Source organism: Triturus cristatus, chromosome 7 (assembly GCF_964204655.1).
Source record: "Triturus cristatus chromosome 7, aTriCri1.1, whole genome shotgun sequence".
In the NCBI taxonomy this organism is placed as follows: Eukaryota; Metazoa; Chordata; class Amphibia; order Caudata; family Salamandridae; genus Triturus; species Triturus cristatus.
Window position 1 is genome coordinate 1,267,416,294 of NC_140590.1, and position 23,414 is coordinate 1,267,439,707.

Below are 23,414 nucleotides of genomic sequence, written 5' to 3' on the forward strand. Positions count from 1 at the left end.
AAACTAGATGCTGTGACTGCGGATGCGAATCTCCTGCGGGCCGATTTTCACAAAATGGCCGACAAAGTCGCTGCCACTGAGACAGAGCTGGCGCACCCACAGACGAGCACGAAACACGTTTAAGAGCAAGTGCAGTCCCTTACGAAGCAGCAAGAGACAATAGCGGCTAAGCTAGAGGACCAGGAAGGGCGGGCACATAGGAATAATATCAGAGTGTTGGGGGTCCCGGAAGGTATGGAGAGATCGAGCGTTGATCTGTTTCCAGAAGATTTAATCCTCAATCACTTGAAGCCCCCACAGCTCTCCACCCACTTTACTATAGAGCATGCACATAGGGTGCCCATTCCCAAGCCAAAGCCTTGATCCCCACCCAGTTATAGCACGGGTCCTTAATTATCGTGACTGAGACGCTATCCTGCAGACAGCAGAGGCACACGGGGATCTATACCATGAGAACGCCGTGATACGCTTCTTCCTGGATTTCACGCTGCAAGTCCAACGGCAAAGAAGAACATTCGAGGGAGTTAAAAGAGAACTGCGCAGCACAAATACTCAATGCTATTTCCAGCGAAGTTAAAAGTGGTCGCCAAGGGGAAATGTGATACTTCAGCACTGCTGAGGAAACCTGGGAATGGCTGGAGGGTTGGCGCACAGTGGGCCGCTGAGAGAAGACCGGGACCATCCAAGGACAAGCAAGGGGGACCGACGGCAGACAGGTCCCAGGTCTCGGACTAAGACATGTCCAGAAGGGGGGTCCGGCTTAAGACGGACATGCGATTGTGCAACATTGGTAACTAGAGACACAAGGTTGGACACCCTGCATTAGGTGTGAGGTATAATGGGGTGTATGGAACCATACTCATTGGGACATACAACTGGCTGAGGGCCTGACAAGTGTACGGCAGTACTGGAACAGAACTAAGAGAACCTTGGGATGTGCGGGAGGTCGGGGGTGGTGCTCTAATTTGCTCAGCACCTTCCAACCCACGGTTAGTTATTCAGTTAAGGGCGACAGGCACTCTGTGAGTTTGGGAGGTGGGTGGTTGTTTAACCCGCCAGCAGGGTAGCAGGGAGGGGGGACAGTGGGGTCAGGGTATGAAGGGTTATTATAGTTCTCTTATAGATGTTTATTTCTTGTTAGGGAAATGTTGGATTGCACGATTTATGCAGTACTTAGCGGCTGAGATGCTGTGGTTGATATCTAAGTGATCAGTGAAGGAGCTATTTTACTCCAAATGGAGGACCAAAGTGTAAAGGCGCTGCGCCAGGAGGAACATGGGAGTGGCGATAATCTTAGAATCCTGTCATGGAACGTTAACGGTTTAGGTAATAGAATTAAACGCACAGTTGTTTTGCAATATCTTCATAGACATACCCCGGATCTGGCGCTGCTTCAAGAAGCGCACCTTAAAGGCAATAGGTATAAAGCACTGGAGAGATATGGCTATAAGCTTGCAGCACACTCAGGCTACACAACAGGTTCAAGGAGGGGTAGGGATAATGGTCAGGACTGGCCTCCCACTAGTAGTGAGGACGATCTGGCACAACCCCCTAGGAAGATATGTGGCGCTCACAGGAACATGTCCAATGCGATGACGTGTTGGCACTGCGAAACACTATTGTGGTAAGGAGAGCCTTTTCTGTCTGCTGTAATTATGCCATTTTGACCGACCTTTTTAGATCCCCAACTCTCCTGATCTCTTGGCAGGATCTAGGGAATAGGAGCTCTATACTATCTTTCAACATCAATGCGGGAAGGATCTTGATTTTACATCACTATAATACTTTTCAGTGATGCGAGCTGCAAATAGGAATACTTTGCTTTGTGGAGTGAACTGTCTCAGCTCTGGCTCCCTTTCGAGCTGCCTTTTACTGCTTGGTATTGTAGCAGTGTAGAGTGTGGTGGTGAGGCAACAAACCACCCTTGCTTTTCTTGGTTTGAGGTTGAGAGGGGGAAGACTGAAGGTGTAGTAAAGAGAATGAAGTTATAGAAGTCGTGATTGGATTAGACTGCTCAAGCTGAAGGCCCCTTAGCCAGTAGATGTTAAATTGTGAAGCCTGTTCCTCGTGTTCTGCTGATGAGGGTTGTGGTAAGAGGATTAGATGTTGAAATTCGAGGATTTAATGATGTTACAAACTCCCACTCTTCACTTGATGATCGACAATTGAGAGGTGGTTATTATAGTGAAGAATTGGGTTTGTAAGTGATTAGCTCGCTGGAGCCAGACCAAATGCTCCTCTCCTTTCAGGCAGCCATCTTTACTTGAGTAAGGGGTAAGCTGGCAAGCGCAAGTGAGGAAAATCCAACGCTATACCACTTCCCTTTGAGATTTCTCAACGTGGGTGGTTGCGAATGGTCACTACCACTCGTGTTGAGAAACCTTCCGTTTGCAGTGAGGAAGCTATCTCTCGAGAAGAACTTCTTCTCGAGCGGCAGAAAGAAGCAGTGCCCTCTTGCACTGTGTTAGATGCTGTTTGCGCGGGACAAACATGTGGCTCTAAAAATCAGTGCTAAAGCCTGAGGTACCTCCCTCCGCCGCTCACGGAACTCTGCGTAGCTTGGCAGAATTTTTTTCCGTGAACTCCACCCAGACTTAGACTTGATTTGGTGAGGTCGTTCTTTTCCTTCGCTCTGCAGAGCTGCATCAAAAAGTAAAATTACGTCCATACTGTCACCTCATTCACACTCATTTTATACTTTCAAAAGGCATGGTTGTATTTTTGCATGTGCATACAATGTCACCTCAATCGTACCCATTTGTTTTCAACAAATCTTTTTATTAAGCATGCATTGTTTGCAGTATACAGTACTATCTTCACTGACAATTGAAGATATAGACAAAGCTTACATCTACATTTTCTTGATCCATTGGTACATCAGACATTCTGGATCTTACATCTCTGACCTCTCTTATTGTAATAACACTTTCACCATCTGGTTTCGAGCCTGCTATCCCCCCTACCTTCCCCTCCCAACCTTACAGACCCCTATATGTCTCTCATTGGTGCCATATTTTCTCCCATTTCCTAGGGCAACCCTAACTCTCATTTACTACTTTTTCTGCAGCACAATACCAATCTAGGTCGGCCTTCCACTTCTCCACCTTCGGTATTACCTTCCCATAATATTGTTGTATAACAGGACACTACCAAATGATATGGAAGAAGGTACCCCTTCGGTCGCAGCCCCTCATGCAGCTATCTATATGGATGCGCTCAGGTTAGTGCATGAGTCTACTCGTAGAGTAGGACCTATGGAGAATTCTTAACTGTACTAGCCTGAATCTCCCTCTGACTGCTACTTCTCTTGGGCTTTGTATGGCCTCTACCCAATCATCATCTTCCAATAGGCTGATGTCAGTCTCCCAGGCCTCCCGCAACACCACCAGGGGATCGGGTGAATTGTTAACAATCTTCCTATATGTAAGGGATAATGTCTTTTCTGGGATTGGGTCTAATAAGAGTGGTTCTTCCAAGGGACTACATTCCTGAATGCGTTCCCCCTATCTAATATGCCTACGGAGTGCATGCCCCAAGTGCACTGCTTCCGCTTGCTGAAACTCCTTCTGTAGATTTTCAAACGAGATTATCGCTGGGCTATATCCAGCAGTTTCCATTTACTGAAGCCCTGTAATTTGCCGACCTCCTCCAGCATATCGCTATCCCATAGTGGGGTACATTCTGTCAGTTTTTTATCCCACACAAGTAATTTATTGGCCCCTTTCAATGCATCCAGCACAGTCTTTGTATGTGAGGGTGTGCTTCCCAGCCTATTAACGATACAGTGCACCTGTATAGCCTCTGGGGCCCATCACAAAGTGGTCTACGCGGTATGCTGTGTTGTTTCTGTCCCCTAAGATCCAGTCATTAATAGTTATCAGCTGGCGTGCTCAATAATATTTCCTAAGGTTGTACAGCCCGGCCACCCTCATATATGCCTCTCTGGAGTTTGACCAATGCTATTCCTGCACCTCCCCATCCCACAATAATTTCCTCAATTCACTTTCTACTTCCCTGAAGAATCTGTCAGATATCTTGTATGGGGTGTTCTGGAGGACATATACCATAGGAAGTAATTACATAATTTTAAACAGAATCGCTCTCCCCATCAGGGAGATTGGCAGCGTCCTCTAATGCGCCACATCTCTTCTCAGGCATTCCAGTTGGGGCAACAAATTACTTTCTATAAATCCCGTTTCTGTTTTGGCAATAGTGTTACCGAAATATTTGAAGCTATCTTTCAGTTGGGGCTTTATCCCTCTGGAGAAAGCGGGCGGTGGGCCATCAGAGAGCATAAACATGAGGGACTTCTCCCAATTAATTTGATAACCTGCATACCCCCGAATAAGTGAAAAATGTGAAGGAGTCTGCGAATTGTAAAATGAGGCCTAGTTGCATATAAAAGCATATAAGGATATTTCCTTCCCACTGTCCACCGCCTACGATTCCGGAGGCCACTGGGTCCCCTCTCACCCATGCCGCAAGCAGCTCCAGAGCCAACGTGAACAACACGGTGGAAAGTGGGAACCCTTGTCTCGTCCCCCTGTGCAAGGAGAAGGAGCGGGAGACAGAGCCATTCACCAATACCCTAGCCAATGGGTTTTTGTAGGGTAGCCTAATCCACGATTGGAACCGGGGGCCAAACCTGAATCTGTCCAAGACTGTGAACAGGTAGTGCCATTCGATACTGTCGAACGCCATACGCGCATCCAATGACAGTAATGCTCTTTCCTCACCTGGACGGGATTTGGTCAGATGCATCACGCCATGCAGACGACTTAAGTTTACTCTGGTGCTCCAGCGTGGCATAAATCTGGACTGGTCAGGATGTATCAGTGACGTGATCACTCCTGACAGGCGGTTCACCAGGACTTTAGCAAGGATTTTAACTTCCATATTTAATAAGGTTATAGGCCTGTAAGAGCTACATTGCTCCAGTGGTTTGCCCGCATTGGGTATAACCACAATGGTGGCTGTCCGTTGGTCCAAAGGCAGGCAACCCACATCCCTAGGCTCCTCAAACATGTTCAGGATATGTGGCACAAAAATGCTTGTCATGTTCTTGAATAACTACGCTGGTAGGCCGTTTGGCCCTGGAGCCTTCCCTGCCTGTAGATCTTGGATGGGCCCCTCTATCTCTTTGACCGTTATATCTTTCTCCATGCCCTCTACATAAGACAGCGTGGGAAGCCAAACATCAATCAGCAGCCCCCGACATTCTGCTTCTGTTCTGATGAGGTTGGAGGCATAAACCTCCTCATAATACTCCGCAAATGCTCCCGCTATCCCATCACAGGTTGAGTGTGTTACCCCCTGAGAGTCACATACCTTAGCCCTTTTCCAGCCAGGCGATCATTTTGTTGGCCTTATCACTGAGATTGTATATCCTACTTTGTGTAGCCAAAGCGGCGGACTTCACGGAGTTATCTGCAAGGCTCCTCATCTCCTGCTTCAAGTTGCTGCGCGAGCCGTGGATCCGCCTCCTCCCCGGCCAGAATCCTAGCCTCCATCATGGCTACTTTGGTTTCTAACGTATCCCGTTGAATCTTTTTTTCTTTTTTACACCCCCCGAGGTGGACCTGGATATGCCCTTGTATTACTGGCTTGAATAAATGCCCAGTCTACCGATCCCTCATTTTCTTGGAAGTAGAGTTGCGCCCTCTCTCTAGTTGGTTTGTCCAAATCCTTATTCTTAAAAACCAAGGCGTTTATCTTGGGCGCAAATACATTAGTTCTTGTCGGGCCCTGCAGTGTCACCTCCACCGGCGAGTGGTCCGACTTTCCATGCGACTTGATGCAGGCATTACGGAACCACCCTTCGCTACCATGAAGTGTTAAGATGTGATCCAGGCGAGAGTAGCTGCCATGCGTGGCTGACCAAAAGGTGTAATGTCGTTCTTGGGGATTATGAAGACGCCATATATCTGTTAGGCCCATGGCCTCTACAATGGTGTGAAGCGGTTCCACCCCCTCCCCCTATTAGCCTTAGTGTCCCTATTTCTCTCCTGGTCTATAGTGGAATTCATGTTTCCCCCTAATATTAAATCCCCAGTGGGAGGTCCACTAACAGGGCCTCCAGTGGCGACAATACCTCCGCGTGCAGAACTGGCGGTATGTAGCCCGAGACTATATTCAACGTCTGTCCCTCCCATGGCAAAGTAGCTGGTCCTAGACTCGGAAAGCTAAGGTAAGGGTCCGACACCCTGTGCAGGCCTTCATGTGGAATGCCATTTAGCGCTCCAGCAGTGGTCATCCAGTAACAGTGTAGTTCAACCTACCAAAAGACACTAACTACACACCTCTAGAGCAACAGGCAATCAAATGGTAAGAGAAAGGGCACTACCTTGGAAGCCCCACTGAAGTAAACAACCAGTCTGACTGTTCAAGCCTGTTCGTAATCACTTGTCAGGCTACAACAACTTTAACAACTAGACCAGTCAAAGCACAATTTCTCCCACCAAAAGGAACCTAACAACGGTTCCCTCACAAAGCTAAAATCCATTCCTAAGTCTGGGGCCTCATAGAATCTTTCAACAGGCTCACTGAATAGCAGCACCTAGACTGCTCACTCAGAGTAATTCATAAGAGGCCTGAGGCTGGTTCCCTAACATTGGAAGGACGCAATCGAAGTGAAACGCGTTTATAGGTTACATCATTGAACAGATATCCCTGTTAAGACATAAAGCCCTTTTATTTACATTGTGCAACAAGCAGCTTCTGCTAATGCAGTGAGAAGCACTCTCTGTTCCAGCACTAAACAGGTAATCCGGTTAGTACCTAGCTCCATCTCCTTTACATTGTGCGAAGTGCAGCTTCAGCCATGAATCATTTGTGAACAATAGACTCCTTTAATTCATCTATGATTCTGCTGCCCGAAGCCCTTTTCCACTTGATCATTAGTTGCTTCAGTATTCCATCCTTCCCAAAATTTGACCCAAGAAAGATTACTAGCCACCCCCAGATATCCCATTAAATTGAATAGATCAAGCGCCAGTTGCTTACCCCCCTCCGCCACCAAATATCTGCCACTACAGCTCCCTTTTAAGCCAGTTAGCACATTAGACAGATCTCTCATGCTCATTTCTACACAGACACACACCACCGCTTACCAAACTCACTTGAATCCAAATGTGTTGGCTTTAGCTCAAGCTCCCTCCACCACTCACACAATTCACTTGAATACTAGAGCGATTCCCGGTCGATCCCTGGTTCCTAGTAGGACTCTGGTGACCTCAATTCCACCTCAGGCTCCAGTAATAAAGTGTAAGTTCTTTCCACACCTTCCACTTATCCTCCTACTCACTTGCCCTATTCACCTGCTAACAACTTCGTTCCTCTCATTCCAGCACACTATCCAGCCAGTTTGCAGTTTTCTAGACTAATTTGTGGTTCTTTTTTCCTGCCTCCGGCACACAGTTCCTCCTACTCTGGCGCCCGACAAAGCCAGCTTGCAATTCAAGCCCTCCTTCTACAGCGATCCCTCAGCAAGCAGGCGCATTTCAAGGACAGATCCCCAATTCCTCTCTTTCTACGCACACACCACCACCTCCCAACTCACCAGAGTGTTCAAGTTGACCCCTCATTAGCATCTTGCAAGTGTATACCATACATGCAGATATTTTAGAACAGGATAATGAGAGTATTTGAAAAAGAAATTGGGGTAATGTATTTTCACCATTGGCTTCTATTGAAGCAGAGGCAATTTGGGGTGGGATGCAGATCAAAGAAATACATTTTTGGATTTAAAAAACGTGAGTCTCCCACCTGAATCAGGTCTATTGGCATGTATGAGATACCCTTGTGAATCCAGCTTCCCACTCCCTTCCCAACATCTGTCTACCAAGCCATCTCTGAATCTTCCCCGCCGCCCATGCCCTTCTCCTAAACTACTCCTGTCCTTCATGCAAGGAGCATGATATTTCCCTCAGGGAATTATTTCTTCCGTTTTACTTCCTTGACATTCAACATAGGTCTTCCTGTCACATCTTAGTAGATAACATGTGTGTACAAACTCAAGTCAACATAATTCACAAAAATCGTGGAAGCCCTTGGCAAAGGCCACCACCCCAAAGATAGGTCAACCTGGACAGCCTGAGAAGAAATACATAAAGAATCCCCTGCTGGAAACACATCAGCAGACTTTGATCAAAGGCATTCTCCGGAATATCAGATCTGCGAATACTCACATCTGCAGGTTGGCTCCTTTTTTTTCTTAATAAACAAGTGCTATTGGACTTTGTCATAAAGCATTGCATAAACAGTAAATCAAAGAAGCATCATTATGAAGTAACATAGAATTTAGTTTGAAGGTAGTTTTTTGCAGATTGCCTCCTTGATAGAACAACACACCATAGACTTACAATGCATGACGGAAAGATGGCTGCATGAGCTTTCTAACAATATTCTTGGCTCTCCTGTGCCAGAACGTTACAATATATTCACACTCAATAGACAAGGCATGATAGGATGTGGGTATCTCTCATCATCAGAGACTCCTTTAAAGACATCATCTTACCCTTTATTTGAGAATATGAAAATAGCAATATCAATAAATCCATCACGTTTCATTTATTTACACATTATATCATGGCCACTTAAGTCCCAAAACTTCATAGAACACTTATCTGAAGATATTTTTACCAATCAGATGTTTTCAATTCACAATATTTATATGGGAAACTTCATCATTGATTTGGGAGACCCTAATTCCAAAACTTTCAGTGAAATAAACAGCTTAAGCATCCACAACTAAGCCCAATTGGTGTCACATCAAAAAGAGATGGCTAGACTTAATCTTCTCAGAGTTACAAGGAGTATCATGCATCCCAATTCAGATGTTAACTGGTCTGACTAATTTCCACTTGTCTTTCAAATCCAAATCTCAGGACGAATCTGCTAACTCAGAAAAAAACAGTAACCACAATTTGAGATGTGATAGCAGGCAATTTAGTGAAAAGAACATCAACAAGATATTGATTCCTACACTAAACCACATTAATCGCTGAGACAATATTGAGTCAACGGGCACCAAATATACCATGTGCACCGAAAGATTTGTGGACATAGTTGCACTAAAAAGCTAAAAACTCTCAGAACCACTCACAATAAACCTTGGTTCAATGAAACCCTAAATGCCATCAAGAAAGAATTAATACAGATGGAAAGACAGTAATGGAAAATCAGACAAATTGAAAAAAACAATTACATTCATGATCACATCGTACTAGAGGCTAACCTTACCAAGCATTTATTTAAATTCATAAAAGTCAACACCAGAGTCTCCCAAGCTGAAATAATAACCTGATCCAAAGTGAAATGCAACATTATCCTCACATTCTTTGATAACAAAATTGTTAAACTAAAAGCAGAATTCGTGTAGAAGGGAAGCAAGACCCAACCATGATGCCATAATTACACAACATCTGGAATTCATTCCTGACTCTTTCATTTATTTGCTCTTACATGGCTGGATTTAATCAATGCATTCTTATTACTATTACAAGGAATATACCCCAACAATTTCATGGTAGGAGAGAGATAACTGATCCTCCAGAAACCGAATGCAAATCCTGATAACATGAACGATTATAGACCTATCATAACATTGTTTTGGCTGGGCAAAATGTGTGACTGTATAACTAAACAACTACATTAAGGAGAACTCCCTACTTGCCTCTTCCCAATCAGGCTTCCAAGATTGGCATAGCACTGAAAGAGCCACACTGAAAGTAGTAGACAAAATTCTACAAATCCTGGACAAATGAGAAACCTACCACCTGGTGTTACGGCAGCCTTCAACACAGGAGAACACAATCTACTTTTAAAATCCTCATATACTGGAGGAGCTACTGAGAAAAGATACCCAGATTTGTTCAAGTCCTTCCTGAAAGGCAGATCACAAATAATAAGAGAAATTTTGTGGAACTGCGCTCGTTGCTTTTTTGGATGTGGAAGTATGAATACCTTCCACATCCAAGAAAGTAACGAGCGCAGTTCCACAAAGATTCGCTGTTGCTCCTATTATATTCAACCTATATGTCGAACCATTCAGTAAGCTACTCTACAACTCAAGTGTGAAGGTACACAATGATACACAATTATACCTAAAAATGACATTGATCAATGACCTCTTTACACTTCAGTCCATGCTAGGTAGTTTACACAATTGGATGGACTTGTATTGCCTAAAACGAAACCCCCCAGAGACAGAATTTATGTTCATATCCAGAAAAGGCAGCAACTACAATCACCCAGCTATCTAAGATTGACTACATACCTTCGCCCAACTATACTGTTAAATCAAAGGGTATCATAATTGTCTGCATTTTATCTATGGGGGCTCTTTGACAGTGTCTAAGGACAGCTAAGGGTTTGGGCATTCGAAGGGTCTCTGAGAGTATGCTCATGGATCTTTAAGGGTATGCTGTAGGGGTCTGAGGGCAAACAATGCACACCTGTTTGTTTTTTAATTCCAGAAGATGGTGTGTGATAATAGGCTGAGGGACAGCTGGCCATGTCTAAGAGCTGAATGGAGGTTCCAAGGGGGAAGTCTGACAGCAAGCTGGGATCTCTGAGGAACGTTCAGATGTTTCTGAGAGTGGTATGGGGGTGTTTTACTGGACAGTGAGGGTGTCCAATTGCTGGCTCAGGGTCTCTGAAGGCCAGCTAGCAATATGTGAAGATAGGATTAGGGTTTCATTGGGACTTCTTGTGGGATCGATTGATGAGGGGAGGGTGTTTCAGGATTGACCACGGACTGGCACACATTGATAATGACTAAATATTGGAACATTACATTTGTCTGGCTGAGCGTTACAGACACCGAGGGTATGCTGAGGATCACTGATAGCTAGTTCAATTAAATTGGGGATGTGTCTGAAGTGTTTGAGTTGGCTGGAGTTATCTGAGAAAGATGGTAGTGTGGTTGAGGGATTTCTGATGGTTTGTGGGTGGCATCCGATAGCATGCCAAGTGTTTTGTGAGGACCAAATGAGGGTATATGATAAAAAGCTCTGGGCCCCTGAGGGTGACTTGACACTTTTGGACGGTAGATGAGTGAGTGTCATTTGTGGTTTTCTAAACACCTTTGAGGCTAGATTGAGGTACCTATGGGCCTGCTGTGAATGCCTGGAGGTGAGCTGAGGTTAGGATGGGCAGTAGGGGCTGTTTGAAGGCCGTTGGAGGGTCTCTCTGACATTATCATGGTTTTTAAGGGCCCACTAGAGGTGTCTATTGCCTACCTGAGAAAGTCTCTGAGAGCAGGCCAATGGTGTTTAAGCAACAGCTGTGGCTAAATGAGAGAACGTGACTGTCACTGATGATGTGCTGAGTGTCTCCTAGAGTCCACTGAGAATGTTTAAGGACAAAAGATAAGTATCTAAATATAGACAGAAGTTCGCAGTGGTTCGGCGAGGGTCTCTCTTTGTCTCTCTTTTTGGTGTCTAAAGCCAGACCAGCAGTCTGTGAAGGGGCCCAAAGGACCAACTGGAGGTTCCAATTGGCAGACTGAGGGTCTCTGGTATTATTCTTGGACCATCTGGGAGTAGCTGAAGAGTGGTGGAGGGCTCATTCAGTATATGCATTGGTCAACTAGGGTGTTAGAATGCCAGCTGAGAGTCTATGGGAGCCTGCTGGTAATGTGAGATGTAATATTGAAAGTTCCTGGTGGACATCCGCTGGTGTCTAATGACTAACTGTAGGTATTTAAATGTATATTGAGGGCTAACTGGGGTGTTCAGTGTACAAATGCAGGTGTCTGAATGTCAGATGTGCCTTAAGGTCTCTGAGGACAGGCAGAGCTTCTCTAATGACTGGTGCAGAATATGTGGGACTGGTCCAGGGGTGTATCAGAGTTGGTTAGGGGTGTCTGAAGGTAGGTAAAGTGTGTCCAGTGCATGCTTGAGAGATCTTTGAAGGCCTTCTGGGTGCGTCAAGCACAAGAAAACGGTTTGAACCCAAATACCATAGCATATTGAAGGACCAACTAGCTGTGTCTGTGAAAAGAGCTGAGTGCCTCTGATGGTGAGACAGTCTCTGTGGACTACCTGGAGGTGACTGAGAGCCAGTTGGTGGGGTTCGGGGTGTATGTGAAGGGGAAACGGATCTTTAAGAACCAGCCTGAAGTGTCTGAAGCAGGGTTGTTACAAAAGGGGGGGGGCGCAGGGCGGGAGTGGTGCCAGTTCATTCTCTCCTGTCCCAGTGCCTCTGATGGCCCCAGGTATTAATTTTCAGATTCAGAAGGGCATCGAGAGGCTAAAAACATGTTTTCTTCAGACTTGGACATTTACTGAAAAGGCATGTGTCAAAAGAACAAATGCTGTTTAAATTGTATGTCTGGGCTGGGTTCTGCTGAGCCCTCAGTGCTGTCAGTTTCCATCCACAGTACTGTGTGGAAGCCCTGCTCCTTGGATGCTTCATAGTTGTCCTTCTTAGGAACTTTTGTGTTTTTTAATCCAACATATAATTCCCAAAGTTTGTTTGCTAGTGGTATATAATTTTTTTAGTAGAGGAATGTTTTAGCGATGCCACAGATAGTGCATTTTGGAAATTAGTTTTGTATTTCAAGTTGGATTTTTTTTGTGTGCAGTTGAAACGTCTCAATTATATCCCTTTCTTTTGATTTTCAAAATCTCAATACATAGTCTCTGGTGTACTAGCATCTCTGGTGCTCTCAATGATATGGCTTATCGTGCATGGCACATTCCCAGTTTAGGCAGGTGATTCCTCATCCTTAAGCCATAAATGACATAATTTTAGTCTTCTCTCTCCAAAATCTCCCTCAGCTCCCATACAAGTTAATGTGAGGTTTTCTTTCTTTGAATCTCTCTTAGAAATTCCTAAATGACATCATGAGAGCTTTACTTATGTGGTGAAGATTTACATTGTTTGATTTGGATCCAGCATCACTTGGTCTATTTAAAAAAAGAGTTCTAAAGTTCAAAGTGAATTTGACGTGCTTCAGTGCAAAAAGTGTTCCGTCTAACAACACTTAGGGCCATATGTACGAACACATTTTCCCATAGACACAGAATGGGTAAAACCCTTTGATACATCTGGCCCTTAGTCATACAACAGACAATTCGCCACTAAAGAGCCGCTCCTCTGAGCGAGCACGCGCTACTTTCGGTCAGTTTTCAAGCTTGTGATATCTTCATTTATTTGTTTTTCAAACAATTTCAGAATCCATTTCTAAATGTTGAACACATTTTTTCGTAGTCCGATTCCATTGACAAAACATATATTACGTTCATGTCAGAAATTCGTCTTCAAATTCCAAGTGTTTGTATTAGGCCATGCAATGCACCCAGGCATTACTGAATAAATAAATGGAAAAAAAGAAGAAAACCCAGATGTCGAAAATCAAATCCGTGCTAACCATTCCATTACTACACGAAGCGAGTGAGGCAGTACATCTAATTTCATGCACCACCAATACCGTCCAAAGCAACCAAAACAAACAAGGACGCAATTCGGAATGTGGTTTTTCCGTGGTATTCCCGTATTGGTACTCTCGATTAAAACACGTTTTTTCTGTTTATCTCGTAGTTACCACCAGTCCCCCCGACAAAGGGCTAGAAGAGCCCCCAATGCAAATTCCCCAATTTGGGGATCTTAAAAATTGATAAATGAAGGTTCTCAGTGGAGGGTCTTTTACATTAAACATCATGAAGACAAATGTCTGACTTGAAATACATATATGTTTTGTCCATGAAAGTGAACTAGGAAAAATATTTTTGTTTAACTCTTAGAAATGGATTCTGAAACTTTTTAAAAACAAATAAACTGACTTTATCACAAGCTTGAAGACTGAGCGAATATAACTCGTGTGAAAACTCAGAGTGGCCACTCTTTAGTGTCCGGTGGGACCCCTTTCAGTGGAGCAGCTATCATCTATTTAAAGAAGCACACACCCAAAATATCTGTTTTGGTGCATAACCCAACTTGATACATAGTTACATTCTATGTGTAACACCTTCCGTCAGTACCAGCTATATTTAGCTAAAAGAACTTTGCCCATAGTTTACAATGTACAAAAAGACTTGAAACGTCCTAGAATGCACATGCAGGGCACTTACAAGCCAGGACTGACCCCTAGACCTGGTACTGGGCATATCTTTGTAGGCTTCTCTGCATACTCCCTCCATACCTGGGGAGGTATCCGTTTATTTTTTGTTGGCTGTGCCTTGCCAAGCAGCTGGGGTCTTACCTGGCAGCTGGCCTTTGTGCAATGGTCTGGAATGGCTCTCCCTCAGCAGCAGGTACAGTTCTGTTTATGGCAGTAGGAGAGCCACCCGGAGGCATTCTCCCGGTGTTCACGGCGCTACTTTTGATGAACCTGTTAGTCCCAATCCGGTTTCATTATTTGTTGTCTTGCGACAGAATCGTAACGTTACACAATGTCATCTTAGTTGAATGTGTGTCAGTTTTATTTTCCTAATTGCGTACTTTACTTAATAAAAGCAGAGTGTAGTGCCTTAACGGCCAGTCACGGATTGCATACAACGAAGTGAAGCAAGGCAATACTGTTTACAGTGCTGGTGGTGTAAACATCAAAATGATGAGTTCAGGGTGCATCAAAAGTCCAAGCAAAGTTGATGCCTTATGGCACCCACTAAGTGGCACCAAATTACAAGAAAACAGCTGAAAGGAATGCTGTTTTCTTGAGTGGGTAGGAGCGTTCAAGCAGCAAAACACTGTTCCTGGAAAAGTAAACTCATTTATATATGCTAATCCAATCTCTCTCATTTGAACGAGTTGTGGTCATACTGAATGCTCTTCGGAACAGATGGCCAGATTATTTTAGAAAACAGGTGGCCAGCCAGTTTTTTAGGTCTCGTCTAGCGACGTAGCGCATGCGCTGCTGGCCTTGGCGAGACCTATTGTTGTCAGTTTGGTGGGCGAAGGGGGACAGGACATGTGCACCCGCACGGCTGGCAGCGTAAGCACAAGGGACAGCAGATGTGCGCGGGTTCGGCACCCTCAACGTGCGCAGGACAGGAGATGTGCACGCATACGGCTCGGCTCCCTGAACGCGCGCATGGCGTGCTTTCGCTTTCCCCTGGACACAGACATGGCCTCCGAGACTGAGCGGCCGTTTTGAACCTACTCATCTGCTGCTCATCTGTGTGTGTGTGTGTGTGGGTGGGAGAGGGGTTGAAAACCTGCTCTTATCTGTAATACCGTGGGACAGTGCATGTCTTCAGAGCTTTGAGGGGACCTGCAAGTCACGTGAGTACCGTGAAACTCTCGCCATCTTCACTTACCTGCGGGACAGTGAGGCGGCGACTGCAAGTCAGGTAACATGTAAAGTTTTTGTAGCGCTACGAGGCATTGAGTACTTGCACGCCTATGAGACATCGAGGCGTGCATCCCTGCCTATGCTGCGAGACAGAGTACGCTGCATGTGCGTCTATAGTGAGACTGACACCAAGTGATTAGGCTTTGAGATGGCGACAGTGTGCTCTCGGATAGTCAGTTACATAGCGCGTGATTGAATCAAGTGATTTCACTTCCTGCCTTCTCTATCCCAGCTACGCTAAAACACTATCATAGTCTCTTCTCTCTCGATTACTTCTCACCTGCGGACAGTCCCTCTCTTCCTCTTCCACACACGCCCTCTCCCTCATGCTGACACATCTGTCACTTTTGCGGTGAATGCGGGTCATTGAGCAGCCTCTGTGAGGCCAGCCTCGCTCACATGCCCCTCTGCCCTGGCTAGTTGATTGGCCGTGACACTTCCCCTTCCCCGAAGGCAGTGAATACCATGCGGTCACTAAGCAATTCTTTGGTTCTTAACAGCCATGAATACAGCAGTCGCAAGGCCCAACAATTCACACTGTGGAGGCATAGTGCGACTAGACGCCACAGTCGCACAGCCCCAACGCAAGGGCAAAGTCAGAAACAGCACTAGACTTATTCCCACATCAATACTACCAGGGCACATCCGCACATACATACTGTATAGGATCAAAGGCCCCCTCTTCACCTCCAGTGCAAGGCCTCTCAGTCCTATACAGATGTGTGCCACTTCGTAACTGCAGTGTACAAAAAGTGATGGATCAAATGTTAGAATTAATCCCAGCCACTGGTAATTACTCAGGGTCCCATCCCAATCCATCGTTATTTTGCACAGCATGCCTCCTCAGTTTGGACCCAGACATATGCAAATTAGTCTTCACCCTGCTCCAGTCAGAATAGTCCAGCCCGAACTGCGAGGCCTGGTCCTGTCTGATCCAGAGCACAAGTGACCCAGGACTGGTTTCATTGTAATTGGGGGTCTTCAGTCAGGTGTATCTTGGTTCCTGTAGGACGGCCAGCATGAAACCTATGCCTGGACGTGTCCTCCGCACCAAGAGCGGCGCACTGAAGTATACCAAACAAGCAGTTGCAATGTAATAGGTCTCGCATTTGCAAGAGTTTGAGCTATTGGCATTGTAAATGACTATGCTTTTTGTTTATGTGTTTTGAAAACCTGCAAGCGGTGAGTAAACACGCACTTTGTACAGATAGTCCTTGCTTATGAGAAGCAAGGCTGGCAGTAAAATTGGCGCAGTTATTGCCAGCCATGCTTCTCTTAAGCAAAGGCTATAAGTACAGAGTGCATGTTTACGCCCCTCTTGCAAGTTTTCAAAACACATAAATAAAAGGCATTGTCATTTACAATGCAAATAGCTCAAACTCTCGCAAAAGCGAGACCTATTGCATTGCAAATGCTTGTTCTTAATGATGCTTGTCAGTTTATTGAAGGAACACAAGTCCCTTAATATTATTACAGGCTCAAAATGTTTTCTCACCTCTCCGATTCCCGTATAGAAGACTGTAAATTTATTTTCCACACTGAATTGATATTTTTGGTAGATGTACAAAGTTGTAGCAGAGGCGTCCCAGTATGACTCTGTTTTGATACTGTGGTCGGGTGGTCAGTCCTTTTATTCTTTTATTTTTCGGAAACAAGTTTAAGGTAAATAAGTATGCAAAGTCATATATTTGGATATCTTATAGGTTTTCTCTTCTTACTCACGTTTTAGAAGCAGCCTTTTGCTGTTTTGAGAGCACTCTGCATGTACCTCGCTTACGTTTACAATGGATTAAATTAGAAACAAGCATTTGCAATGCAATCGGTCTCACCTTTGGGACCTTATATGTATTTATCTATGTAGCACATTAGCCTGGGTGCAGAAACATCTACTGTTCTTTAACATGGAGGGAAAGTAAGAACCAAACTGCGTGACATGCCAGGTATGGGAACACATGGAGAGAAATATTGCCATTCAGCGGGAAATGGTATAGTCCAAGGCTATGTTTTTAATATAAAATCAGGGCCTTCGGTGGTCATATCACTGAAAATACAAGATTTGAAAAAAAATATTATTGTCTACAGGTGCTCGTGGAAGACAATTTCTATGGACTGGAATCTAAAGAATGCTAAAGTGATTCTGGTATTTTACTGACCTCTGCTGGTTGTTTTCTATCAAGAAAGTTAAATAGAGTCAGTTGCCAGAAAAATAAAAAACATGAAAGTCCCTCAGCAGAAAGCAATTCTGGTATTTTACTGACCTCTACTGGTCGTTTTCTATCAAGTCAGTTAAATAGTGGCAGTTGAATAAGCAGAAAGCAAGTCTGGTATTTCACTGACCTCTACTGGTCGTTTTCTACCAAGACAGTTTAAATAGAGGCACTTGAACAGAATAAAAGTCCCTAAGCAGTAGCAGACAAGTCCTAGGGCTGATTTCCAGAGCACACAAAGTACATACACATATAAGTATATACTAATGTATATACAAGAGGTCTCAAATGCTCGACCTAAAAAGCTGCGAAAAGATCTGTGGGTGCCTAGTGTAATGGAACTGTCAGGAGAAATAGACTAGTAGCACACATACATGTGCAACAAGCATACAGGAAAGAAAGTTAAACAGAAGGGAAGACTGGTTTGATTGGGAAAGATGTGATGGAAGATATAATAGAACAACCACGCACCAGGTGTAGGAAAACAGACCACATCAATTAAAAGACTTTAGAACCTGTGCAGCAAAAAAAGGCGGTTGTGGAAATTTTAAAATGTGGCCCAAACCATGTGAGCTTAATAATATGTCAAAAGTAAAAATGCTCGATTTAGATAGTCCACTCTAGCATTGGATGTTTCCTGCACACAATGAGGCAAATTCCCCACAAGTTGATAAAATTATAACTGACCGACAGAATCCTACCTTATACTGTTGCATGAAAATTCCTTTTTTTAGGGTCATATATGTTCAAACTAATTATTCATCTGAAAGATTCCTAAAGGAACAATTGATAACAACCAATTTGAGAGACTTCTATTTCTTCTCAGTGAATGTAGTTTGCTTTCATGTGAATTATTTTCTCTGGTATAGTCTCATAAAATGCTTTAGTGGAACTTAAGCTCTCATTCTCAATGCTATTTATAGCCTACTAGTTTAATGGTATTAAACATAGACAATTCTGTAAATTAGCCATTATTTCCACCTTTTATGGTCAATGTATAATGCTTACATATATGTTTTGACACACCATATACATCAACTCCTCCTGATTATGCTCACCAAGCACCCAGACCACCCCAGTGCCCAACAGTATCAGGACATTTTATGTAAATTATATCCCCTCACCCACACTCTGGCAATGCTGGCTACACCCTTCATTGTTCCATATTAAAAGGAAGCGTCATTGAGGAGAAGGAATGTTAAATACTTTCAGGATAAATGACTGCTGATTGTTGGGAAGGACTGTTGGAATGAAGAATAATTGTATGATGCATTTCTGAAATAGAGAATTGTTGGTAACGAGCATTGCTAGAGTAAGAATTATTGAAATGTAATGTGGCTATAAAGTACTGCTGGACTGAAAGAGCGTGAGCAGTGCTTAGTTTGTAAAATAATAAGTGCCAGGGCTTTCGTCAGGAGGCCACTGCAGCTTGCATCACACATTGCCACTGTACTTACACAACTACTAAAAATCACACTGTTACAAGTGTGACAATTCAGATTATTTCAGGCCCCGAGAGCTATAAGAATGGCTTGGGCGGCAGGTAATAGTCGTTTATAATGTATATTGAATTACTGAGTCTCTCTGATAGGAGCAAACACAGTTGGATGCTCGGGATTCTACCAGAATAGAAAATATCACAACAAGCGTACACAGATCCTGTTGAGGCAAAACATTGAAAGAAACGAGGATCTTTCCAGTTCGATTTCGCAAAAATTTCGCAGTGCAAAGACACAGATTATATGGAGACGCATTGTTATTTGACAATCACATTGCTCTGCTGATTCCAATTTGGCAGCCACCACTGTGCGTGAAAAGGATTTCTTTCTACGCCTAACAACTCATTGAACCCCTAGCTCACAATACAGAGTTAAGAAAATGACCTTTTGGTCCTGAAGAAGGTGATATAAATTAAGAAATCACCGAAATGTACGTAGACCACTGATTACACATCTGGGAATCTTACACAAAGAGACGTATGAAGAAATAATAAAGAAGAAACAACGAGGGAAAATAATTGAATTAATCTCTATCAAATTCTGATATCATTACCTGTCAGATATCTACAGTAGATTGGATCCCATTGTGATGTGTATTTTATAGTTTCTTTTTTGCTTTTGTATGGTATGTTTGAGAGTATGATTGATGAGAATGAAAGTTATTAATACGGAGATGATGGCCTTGTCTAGGGGAGCTCGTTTTTTGAATGTTTTTCTTAATGCTTTTTTCATTGATGTTCTAAATCATCGTGTTATGTCTAATTGATGTTTTTTAGTGTTTCTATGCTTATATAAACATAAAGAACGGTAAAAGATAATTTTGTAATGTAAAATAATTTGCGAATTTAAAAAAATAAAAATTCATTTTTTTTTTATTGCACGTGAAGAACTGTTTGCCCATGGGAAAAATGTCTTTTTTGGGAGTCTCTACCACAGTTAAAATACGATAGGTCAGATAAGAGGTTTTGTTCTTTGATAGTTTTCCGTCCCCCTCCTCTTGGACCTTAAAGTAAATTGGGGGTTACCTTCTTCTTACTGTTTGACACACCATATACATCAACTCCTCTAGATTATGCTCACCTTGCACCCAGACCACCCCAGTTCCCAACAGCATCAGGACATTTTATGTAAATTATATCCCCTCACCCACACTCTGGCAATGCTGGCTACACCCTTCATTGTTCCATATTAAAAGGAAGCGTCATTGAGGAGAAGGAATGTTAAATACTTTCAGGATAAATGATTGCTGATTGTTGGGAAGGACTGTTGGAATGAAGAATAATTGTATGATGCATTTCTGAAATAGAGAATTGTTGGGAAAGAGCATTGCTAGAGTAAGAATTATTGAAATGTAATGTGGCTATAAAGAACTTCTGGACTGAAAGAGCGTGAGCAGTGCTTTGCTTATGAAAATATAAAGTGCCAGGGCTCTCGTCAGGAGGCCACTGCAGCTTGCATCACACATTGCCACTGTACTTACACAACTACTAAAAATCACACTGCTACAAGTGTGACAATTCAGATTATTTCAGGCCCCAAGAGCTTTAAGAATGGCTTGGGCGGCAGGTAATAGTCGTTTATAATGTATATTGAATTATTAAGTAACTGTTGTTGTTGTCATCTCTAAATTAACCAGACAGCACACCTTGTGGCAGACTGTCACAAATTCACAATTATGTTTCAGTGCTGGGCACCAGAAACCACCGGCTCAAATTAAGCACAGAGAGTGAGAATAAAGAATGACTAGAATTACGAATTTATGGGATGAAGGATTGGATAAACAGTAGAATAAAGGCAAGTTTCTTAAAATTATATTATTAGGATAAATGATTGTTGTGGGAAAGATTGTTCATAAGTAAGATAGTTGGGATGAAAGAATTGGAATATGAAGAATTGTTGGAATGACGGATTGTTGGGATGAAAGGATGTAGAAAACATGGGCTGTTAGTATGGAACATAAAAAGGTCAACATTGCATAAATAATCTTTGAACTCAGGAAATCAAGCATCATTGAGAATAAACAGTAATTGAATAAAGTGGGTAGGAGGATCAATGTGAAGATGGAGGATTGGGACTGAATGATTGTTGGGCTGGAGGGTTGGAATGACGCATTGTTTGGGTTAACAATTCCTGGATGAAGGATCCTTGCAATGAAGGCTCGTTGTTTTGGAAGATGCTTGGAACGTGAAAATATCAGGGTGAAAAGTAGTTCATTTTTGGGATTGAGAGATGCTTGAATATTTTGTCAGTAGCATTGCAGATTGTTGTCACTAGGGGTGGGTGGGACTAGTGAGTTTTTCTGCATAGTTACATAAAAACTCTGCAAGATTCTGCGGACTTCTGCCAACGGGCAGAAAAGACGAAGCTTGCGCTGCAATTTTGCATCTGTAGCACGTGCTGAGCTGAAAAATCAGCGCAAACGGCACCATGCATCGTGCAAGGGTGCACAGCCATTCAAGTTGATTTTGCTGTTTCTCAAGTAGAAAATCTACTTGAGTGGTAGGGAATCTGCTTAAATGGCAGCTCTCTTACCGTGACCGCCGCGTCTGCCCACATTCGAAAATCACGCTAGGGCACACAAAATCCCACTCGCACTTACCATTGCGGGAGAAAGATTCTGTCACACAACAATTGGTGGAATTTGGCCAGAACTCTGTGTTAAAGAGTAATGTGGAGTGACCACAATTCCAACAATTCTGCTGGCAGAATGAAAACTTTCCCCCACCCTAGGTGTCCCGCCTCGCACATGTGACTAAAATGGAGCACTAGCACTATAGGAAAGGGTAGGAATAATCTGTCTACTCCTGTCTCCCTGTCAGCTAATCACCTCATTGATATTTAATCTTCAACAAATGCCCATAAAACAACCAAATTTACATAGAAGGTCTGGTCTAATTCATGCTCCTTCTTCTCATAGGGACTGAAACCCATGGACTTCAATGGCTTGGCTGACCCCTATGTCAAACTCCACTTGCTGCCGGGGGCATGTAAGGTATGTGTCAATGACTTTGCAAGATATGTTCATAGGCTGTCGAAGCTTTGTATTCCTAGCATTACAGGCATGCCTCAAGTGTATTTACCGTTTGTGAAAAGAAAAGTACGCTTGTAACGAATTTACATGAAATGAGCCCACTTGAGATGCAAAGAATACAGCTTAATACATATATAGCACATCAGAATGAATATAATAATGAACAAAAAAAATACTATAAATACCAGCATGAATATGATATGCAATACATAGTATAAAAATCACATACACACAACATTGAATAATATACTACAATGAAATTGCCTACACCAATATTAATATGACCTCTGTTGAAAAAATATGATTATTACTGAAATGAAAGACCTGTTGAGGTGAAGATGACATCTGTTGAAATTAATGTTGCACGCTGAAATGAATATGACCCACATGGTAAGAAAATAAGTTATTTACCTTGTACTGTATTTCTCCAGTGTTAGTTTCTTGCATAGATTCACATGCTTAAATCATTCCCCGTCGTTGAAGTGGGAGTCCCACGGTACAATAATAAAGCAGTATGTATCATTATCATTGGCTCTAATAGCAATTAACAATCTATGTATTTTTTTAAAAAAAGAAACGAACTTCAGCCAATCATGCAATAGCAGCACCCTCTAGAACAGTCTCAAGAGAGTCCCACTGATTTTCATAGCACAAGTGGGAAATAGATTCCAAGCTATAAGGAGAGCCTCTCGCCAGAGGAGCGCGGTTCGCATGTGAATCTATGAAAGATACCAATACTGGAGAACTACAGTTACAGGAAAGTAATTTATTTTCTTCTCCAGTATTGGATCTTTCATAGATTCACATGCTTGAATCAGAATAGCAAGCAGTTAATGTATTTGTATACTTTATATTATTAGCACAAATAGCGGATGATGGAGATATATATATATATATTCACTGAAAAAACCATAGGTTTCACACATGTTATAGTTAGCTGGACATTTTACTGATAAAAAACCAATGAAATTCCCCCGTTATAGTTACTGTAGGTAACTATAACTCACGCGACCGTAATCCTCTGCTGATGCTAATACTGTATTTAGACACTTATTTGCCCATATCTTCTTCCATTAAATTTTAGCTATACATATATTACAAATATTTTTTTTTCATAAAGACACATATGTCATCAGCAGAGGATTACGGTCGCGTGAGTTATAGTTGCCTACAGTAACTATAACGGGGGAATTTCATTGGTTTTTTATCAGTAAAATGTCCAGCTAACTATAACATGTGTGAAACCTATGGTTTTTTCAGTGAATTAGCAAGGTTTTTTAAATGCTATTTCCTAACTATAACGTGTGTGAAACCTATGGTTTTTTCAGTGAATTTGTACGGTTTTTTAAATGCTAAGTTACTTTACGCCATTTGTGGCG

General features: G+C 43.0%; 1 protein-coding gene across 1 annotated transcript in view; it reads left to right on the forward strand.

Moving 5' to 3' along the window:
• The window catches only part of DOC2A (double C2 domain alpha), a 930,537-nt gene that overhangs the window by 376,797 nt on the left and 530,326 nt on the right, over positions 1–23,414 (forward strand). The window contains exon 4 of the mRNA XM_085618777.1: positions 21,922–21,996. Coding sequence (XP_085474903.1) covers positions 21,922–21,996 — 75 coding nt within the window. The remainder of the gene's footprint in view (positions 1–21,921; positions 21,997–23,414) is intronic.